This window comes from Microplitis mediator, chromosome 6 (genome assembly GCF_029852145.1).
Source record: "Microplitis mediator isolate UGA2020A chromosome 6, iyMicMedi2.1, whole genome shotgun sequence".
In the NCBI taxonomy this organism is placed as follows: Eukaryota; Metazoa; Arthropoda; class Insecta; order Hymenoptera; family Braconidae; genus Microplitis; species Microplitis mediator.
Window position 1 is genome coordinate 1,697,884 of NC_079974.1, and position 8,687 is coordinate 1,706,570.

An 8,687-nucleotide genomic window follows, 5' to 3' on the forward strand; every position below is an offset into this window, starting at 1 on the left:
TAAGCATGATCAGTGCAGAACTGTTAAGTAAGATTGATTTCCGTTTAAAACAAATTATGGGAAATTCCCAAGCTACTTTTGGAAGAATAGATATCATTCTTATCGGAGACTTGCGACAAGCACCACCAGTAAGATCGACACCAATATATCTGCCAATGAGAGCAAGTCTTGCTGGTCCCTTCTTCTGGAGAACGTTAAAATTTTATGAATTAACACAAGTTATGAGACAAGCTAATGTTACGTTTTCTAATATGCTTACCAAAATAGAGAATGGTGATCCATTAGAGCAACATGAATTTGATCTTATTCAATCAAGATTTTTTAAAAAAGCTGATACTGATAGATTATGTCCCAACGAGATTCGTTTATTTTTTCAAAACAAAAGAGTCGACGCCTATAATAATTATGTTTTACAACAATTTGAAAATAAAACTATCTCCATAGCTAGTGATGCGATTACTGGATCTAATGCTCATGAACACGAGGCTAATTGTAGAGTGAAACTCCATAATATGTCTGTCATCCCTAGCAGACCTTATATACCGTAAATTTACGGTATTTTTACCGTAAATCTACCGTAGAATAGGTAAATTCTCGTAAAATTCGAGCAGATTTACCGTAAATTCACAGCAATTTACAGAATATCAGTATTTTACGGTGGATTACCGTAAATCACGGCGGGGTTACCGTAAATTTACCGTATAATACGGTAAATCTACCGTAAAAAATTCGGGTGGGTTACCGAATTACCATAATGTACGGCGGATTTCCGTATTACCGTTTGTTACGGTAAAATCACCGCAAATTACGGTAAATCCACTGTAAATTACGGTAAACCCACCGTAGTTTACGGTAAATCGCTATTTTACGGTGGATTACCGTAATTTACGGTGAGTTTACCGTAATCTACCGTAATTTGGGTCTATTAGGGATTGATACTGGTGGTTTGCCTTATGAAATTACTTTTGTATTTAATAAGTATTATATCATTACAACGAACATCAATGCAACTGATGGATTATGCAATGGCACAGTTGGCAAATTAATACATCTTGATTTTGATGAACATAACATCGTTTGTCGAGCATGGCTGGAATTTAGCGATTCAGACAAAATTGGAAGAAAAAGAAGAACAAAAGCTGGTCATTTAAGAGTATAAAATGGAGTCAGTGAACTAGCTGTACCCATTGATTTGCGAACATCAAGTATTTCATTGACGTCTGATAAAAAAGTTGTCGCCAAACGGAAGCACTTTCCTTTAATGGCCGCTTGTGTTATGATTATACATGAGTCTCAGGGTGGAACTTACGATGAAATCGTTTACGAGTATAGTAAAAGTCATTTACCAGAACTATTTATTAAATCGTCAATTATAAAATAATTTTCCTCGGGTTGTTATGAAATGAAAGAAAAAAAAATTAAAAAATCTATGTGGGATTCGAACCCACGTTCGCTAGATACTTTTGAAAATGGTTATTATTATCATTATTATAATTTCAAGCCTGGTTTGATCGTAAAACAGTCAAAAGTGGACAAAACTCCACTAGTAGAGATGCAGTAGAGATCCGTTTTAATCGTCAAATATGTGTCTGAAATATATAGAGAAAAAATACGATCAAAACAGACCTGACATTTCGACTCAGGAAGTTACGACTTAAAATTGTCTTTCGCTACAATTGTTATTATTTTTAATAATGTGTTCTAGCCTTCATCAGTAATTATTATCAAAAGGTGGATGCTTTGTAACGTCACATTCATCATCAGGTAATCGTTGGCAAGTAGGTACAGGGCCCACTTCACAAACACATTTTACACACACAGAATTATAATCCGTAGCTTGATTAAGTTCATCTCCTTGATTCATTTTCAAGTCACCGAATTCACAAGTAAAATCTACAAATGAATACATGGAAAAAAAACTTAAATCTCTTGATTAAACAATATATAATATATTTCTTTAAATTGTATACCTTGATTGGCTTCACTTGATGAATTCATTTTGATAACAACGTCTTTGTCGTTTTCTAAAAAGAAAAAAACAAGAAAGAAACAATTCTTGCCTGATATTTAATACTATATCCCTAACGGACCCAAATTACGGTAAATTACAGTAAACCCACCGTAAATTACGGTAATCCACCGTAAAATACCGATTTACCGTAAATTACGGTGGTTTTACCGTACTTTACGGTGGATTTACCGTAAATTACGGCAATTCGGTAATCCACCCGAATTTTTTACGGTAGATTCCCTAACGGACCCATATTACGGTAAATTACGGTAAACCCACCGTAAATTACGGTAATCCACCGTAAAATACCGATTTACCGTAAATTACGGTGGATTTACCGTAAATTACGGTGGATTTACCGTAATTTACGGTGGATTTTCCATAATTTACGGTTGATTTACCGTAAAATACGGAAATACGGTAATCTACCGTAAATTACGGTAATTCGGTAATCCACCCGAATTTTTTTACGGTAGATTTATCGTATTCGACGGTAAATTTACGGTATACCCGCCGTAATTTACGGTAATCCACCGTAAAGTACCGATTTACCGTAAATTACGGTGGATTTACCGCAATTTACGGTGGGTTTACCGTAATTTACGGTGAGTTTACCGTAATTTACAGCAAATCTACTCGAATTTTACGGTAGATTTACGGTCAAATTACCGTAAATTTACGGTAAATCAGGTCTGCTAGGGTAATTAACTAAATTAATATTATATATTTATTTATTAATAAAAACATACGGCATCTAGAAAAGACGCTACAGCTAGTTTGTGGTGATTGAGAACTATAATAAACCGGAGCACATTTATTAAAAACATCGGAAGCATGACGGAAATCGGGGCTACAATAAGGATGTTTAGGTTTTACACAAAAAGGCTCAACATTTTGTCCTACAAAAAAAATATTAATCGATTAATTCTTTAATAATTGTTATTGATATTTAAATTCTCATAAAATAACCTTTGTATCCAGGATGGCAAACGCAATTTAAATCCGAATCTGATTCTACTTCAAAATATTCACCTTCTTTATATTCTTTACCATCAACTTGACATGTTACTCTATCTTTTGGAGTCTCAGCTGTTAAGTTAATTTATAAATATTTTATCGAATATTCACTCTTTAAAATACTTACGACACGCTTCATTGCCAGGGCAACATTCAACAGGGCTATTATCACGATAACAACCAGGCTTTACAGGTCCTTGAAAACAATTTACTGTAGCACAATTAAATACTGCACTGTAATTAAAATGAATAGAAACAATGTTGATTAAATTTATAATTAAGAGAAATTAAATGATAAAAATAATCATTATTTTTGCTAACATGCCATCATGTCCCTCTGTACAAGAACATCCGACATCGCAAGGGTTCGCATCTTCTTCTTTAAGTTTATCTCCAATTTCATATGTTTTATTATTGACATAACATTTTTTTTTAGATCTTTCATTCAAATTATTACAATCATACTTGATAGCACAACAATCGCCTGATGATTCATAAACTGGCTTACAATTTAAGCTCTCGTAGTATGCAAGAGGTCCAGGGCATTTTGATTTATCGCAAACTTATAGAATAAATAACAAGCATTAAATAATATATGTGCAATAATAATTATTAGGATTAAAGTATTATATGAAAGTATAGAAAACAATTTACCTTCGTCAGCAATAATGCCTATTAAAAATGTACCGGAGAAATAAATAAAAAAAAAATTATTATTCAGTTCCATTATTAATTACAAATTACAATTTAGCGGCCACAATCGATATATTGAACAAGTCACTTGTATATCATGTTGTATAGTATGTTGCGAAATAATAAACAGTTGTGGTTCACTATCTATTTAGTAATTATCTTTGTGAGTACTTTTAACCATTCAAACTGCATACATCAATTAACTACATATTTTATGATAAAATAACCAGTAAATGTTAATTCAAGAAGAAAGAAAACATTGCTAAAAACATGATGTAAATGCCCGGGTCAAAAATAAAACTTGATTTAGACTTGGTTTACCAAGTCGAAATTGGGAGCCGTTTTTCACAAGACAAACTCGACTTTTTTTTACGAAGATATGAAATACATTGAGTTTTCGCCTTGGTCCAGACTTAACTGGCTTACTTAGTCACGATTTAAGACGAAAAAGTTGAAATCAAGTCGAAATTGACTTGGTTTAGACTTATTTGACTTAAATCTTAAGACGAAAAAGTCAAGATCAAGTCGAAATTGACTTGGTTTAGACTTATTCGACTTAAAATATAAGGCGATAAAGTCTAAATCAAGTCAAAAATAACTTGATTTAGACTTATTCGACTCGAATTATAAGACGAAAAAGTCAAAACTAAGGTGAAATAATTTGTATATATAAAGGCGGAAGTAAGGCGAATAAATAACTTTTTTTCAACTTGGTTTAGCAAGTCAAAAGTAAGGTGAATGACTATCGTGCTCGAAGCAAAGGCGAATAAGTTCAAACTAAGATCAACAAATATAAATAAGTTGAAATAAGTTGAAACTAAGATGAAAAAAGTTCAAAAAGTTAAAAAAAATTTAATTTAAGTCGAAAAAGTCGAGATCTTATCGAAAAATCGTCGGCAAATCGATAACTTCAAAAGAAAATAAGGTGAAGCAAGTCTAAATCAAGTTTTATTTTTGACCCGGGTGGCACGTGATATATATTTACAATATTCTAACTACATATTCTTTTATACATTTCATACTAGTAATACTTCCACCCACTGTGTTGGGCATTAATTAAAGTTTGACCTTATGACCTTTTCTTATAATGAAAACGATTTTTGTTTAAAAACTTTAATATAAAACAAAGAAACCAATCTTTTATAAATGCATTAATTTTTCAAGGGCTTTTTCGAACTGCTTATATGTAAAGTATTATTTTTATGCAAGAACATTTAGCCGTTTTCGTTTTAAGGGTCGGCAATACTGATTGAAATTCGGGATTTTAGATTTCTAATTACGTTTCTAATAACTATGAGACCTGAAGGATGGAAATATTCCAACGCAGAAAAAAAAATCTGTCTATCGGTTGACCCTGCGGGCCAGCCCTAAAACTTCCCGCTGTTTTCAAGCTCCTTGAGCTCGTAAACATTGTTGTGAATACATTTCCGAGCTCTTCGAGCTCGAAAATACGTTTGTATTCCATTGTTTTCGAATAAACCGTTTTTTACCAATTCTTTCCCCACGATATCCCGCGAACGAATTAACCGATTAAGACGGTTGAGGTGGAAATCGAAAGCTTTTATCGAGTTCTAGAGCTGATTAGATTTTGGAATTGATCGATCCAAAATTTAAGTTCAGAAGAAACCTTTCGACACACACACACACACACACACACACACACACACACACACACACACACACACACACACACACACACACACACGACACACACACACACGACACACACACACACACACACACACACACACACACACAGACACTCGGACATCATTCTAAAAATAGTCAGAATAGCTTCCTAGGACCTCAGAACGTCGACATCTGATGAAAACTCGATTTTCGCAAATCGGGGTGAACACTATAACTTCCCGAAATTTTGAAAATCATCGATTTTCTTAGCGGGAAGTTAAAAAGTTAACCTTGATTAAAAATACTCATTGAAAAGTATTGAAATAGATGAGAATTGAATACTTTTGAATACTTTCTATACCACAAGGTTTTCATCTGGACATAAAATTAATACTTTTCAATCCCAAAATAATATGAGAATTTCTAAACTTCCGAGGAATTGAAAAATATTCAAATGAATTGATATTTTCAATCTTTCTGAATACTTTTCAATACCAAAAAAGTTTAGAATTTTAAGGTCACGTATGGGATTGAAAAGAATTAAAATGAATTGACATTTTTGAATCTTTCTGAATCCTTCTCAATACCAAAATAGTTCCATATTGGAAGGTATTGAAATGATGAAAAATTCCTTTCAATACTTTTGAAATCCATTTTAAGAATTACAAAGCATTCAAATGATCGAAATTTCAATTCCATTCAATACTTTTCAAAATCTCCGTATGGATTGAAATGAATTGAAATAATTTTCAATTCTTTTCAATGAGTATTTTCAATCATAGGGTTAAAAACGTCATTTTTAAATCTTTTTTTCTAAAAAACTAGACGGTGGATCATATTCAAATTTTGAGAATACATAGATAAAGTACTTCTTTACATGTTACTAAGTTTAAAATCTTAAAGTTGGAAAACCCTTTTTACATTAGATTCGGTCGAACCTCCTTAAGGACATTCCCACGAAAATCACTTTTTTTACAATCTTCCTGAAATTTTGAATACACATTCTTTTAAGTATCCTTTACACGTAAGAATTTTGCTCAATAGCCCTTGCGGTACTGAATTTGTAATTATTGACAATTAAAATTTTCATATTCAACATGTGAACCCTTATCCCAATTAGTGTTGTAGCAAACATTTTCTTGAATAACAATAGTAATTTTCTTACGATTATTTTTGTTTGAGACTGCAATTTTATTTTAGTTTTTCAATATATTTTAAATTTTTGTTCAATATGTATTTTAAAACTCTTGCACGTTATTGTTACTTCAAGGCTTCGACCTTTTTTTTTATCTTTGCTTCGTTCTTGCTTCATCCTTCCGAAACGTTTTAATACGCATTTTTTATTACTTTAATCCCTATATTTTTGAAATAACAAATTTCTTCGAGTGCTTTATGGCCCTTCATAAATGCACTTAAAGATAGAAGGTCCTCGGACATCTGGTAAAAGAATTACTGTAACTAAAAAATATTCATACTTTCTTCGCCTCTTACCTCTTAGCACCCATCCGTTTCACCTTTGACCGTACCATTTTTTCTAAACTTTGCAATTACCTTATACCTCCACTAGTGCCTACTTACTTCTCCACGTCATGAGGTTTTTCACCAATCATAAGCCGATTTTTTCTCCCAACGAAAAAAGCCCTTTTTTCCGAATTTGAAGTAACTTAACGAAATTTCTTAAGAGAGTTAGTAGAGAATTACCACTCGAGAGAGCTGGTCACTTATTTTTGTTCATACACCTAATTTATTCGTATACCTACATTTGATTCTACACCTCTGTTTATACACCTATCTTATTCTTATACCTATCAACTCTATTGTTTGTAATCATAGTTGTTCAATTCAAAATTCCCCTGATTAAACAAAATGATTAAAAATGATTTCACACGTTAAATGTCCATAAGAGACAGGATTAGAAATGATTTGAAGGATTAAAAAGTATTTAAAATGATTAAAAAACAAATCATTTTAAATACTTTTTAATCATTTTTTTTAATCAGGGTCATATCATACCGATCAATTAATTTGTAAAAAAACAGTGTAAAGTTATATAGTGCGAGGTCAGTTTTGAATAAATATCCAACCACATATTTAAGCTGAATCTTATTACAATAATTATTTCAAACGCCAACTATCTATTTTTTAGTAATATAAAAAATAGGAAAAATTGTTTAACGCAATTTACAATTTTTAAAAACTGAGAATCACTAATTGAAGATGAAACGAATGTGTTTCTGTAAAAACAAGAAAAACAAGCGGGATTTGTTTGGTTGTAAAAAAATGCTTAAAGTTAGCTACTTTCAACAGTTTTATATATATGTAATATAACCCTTACATCTTCCAACGCTTCTACATCTTGGTAATCTTCAAATAGTGCCATTTTTATAAAAGAAAGCAAACAACTTTAATCTAATGTTTAAATCAAAATTTATTTTTAAAATAAACAATAACAAGATTCTTAACTTATTCAATATCGAATCAAAATTTATTTTTAAAATAAACAATAACAAGATTCTTAACTTATTCAATATCGATTACCTTCGAGTTCGATTATATAGATTCTAAATTTCGCTTCATCCTTAAAATAAAAAGCTAATTTGAGTTTAGCTTTTTACAATTTGACGCTACTAAATTTTTTCCAGGTGGCAGCACGGCCTAAATTAACCACGTGACCCAATTTGACGCTCATAACCAGCGTCAAGCGTCAGCATGAGGTTACACCTTTAGCGTTTTCTATCGTTACTTGAATCGTGAGAGATAGCGACTTGGCAACGTTGCACTGGGCGGGAAGTTTAAAATACCGTAAAGGCTTGGTGGTGCGGTAGTTCAAAATAAATGCGAGTAGCTTACAGATATAGGTTAACTATGGGTTATTATTGTAATGAAAAAGTAAATTTGTGAAATAAATAAATTTTTTTTTTGTTATTTAATATTAATTAGCATTATATATAATAATAAATTAAAAAGTAGAACCTGGAATAGAATTTTCATTGTTTTTTAGCCTCAGACATACCTGCTAAGGCTTTAGTTATTTTATCACCAACCTTTTCTTTAACAAATCTCTCGTTCTTCAAACGCGATGTCATAATTATTATTAAATTTATTGCCAATCACCAATATAAAAATAACCTCTCAAAATTTTTCAAAACATTTAAATTCTACGACACGCGTCTCCACATAAGAATAAACAGAGAAAAGAAAACCACGTTGCCAAATCGGAGAATCAACGCAATGAGAATATTTTTGGACCTCTGCGCATGTGAGAGCAAGCGAAAAAGTGTACTGTACCTCAACTAGTTTTCATTATACTAATAGTACTTAACATAGGGAGAATCGT

The 8,687-nt window shown here is 31.8% G+C and overlaps 1 protein-coding gene across 1 annotated transcript; it reads right to left on the bottom strand.

The window, feature by feature from the left end:
• Window positions 1-1,317: 1,317 nt before the first annotated feature.
• LOC130669659 (kielin/chordin-like protein) lies at window positions 1,318-3,890 on the bottom strand. The gene is made up of 7 exons (XM_057472678.1): window positions 3,683-3,890; window positions 3,350-3,590; window positions 3,156-3,262; window positions 2,981-3,100; window positions 2,761-2,910; window positions 1,971-2,024; window positions 1,318-1,893 (listed from the first exon to the last, which is right to left on the bottom strand). The coding sequence occupies exons 1-7, from the start codon at window positions 3,753-3,755 to the stop codon at window positions 1,712-1,714; spliced, it is 927 nt and encodes a 308-aa protein (XP_057328661.1). The 5' UTR covers window positions 3,756-3,890; the 3' UTR covers window positions 1,318-1,711.
• Between the last annotated feature and the right edge of the window lie 4,797 nt (window positions 3,891-8,687).

Coding starts and splice junctions, on each gene's coding strand:
- LOC130669659 (XM_057472678.1), bottom strand. CDS start 3,755: ATGGAACTGAATAATAATTTTTTTTTTATTTATTTCTCCGGTACATTT. Junction 3,263..3,349: donor ACAGAGGGACATGATGGCAT/GTTAGCAAAAAT, acceptor TTTTAATTACAG/TGCAGTATTTAATTGTGCTA. Junction 1,894..1,970: donor ATCAAGTGAAGCCAATCAAG/GTATACAATTTA, acceptor ATTCATTTGTAG/ATTTTACTTGTGAATTCGGT.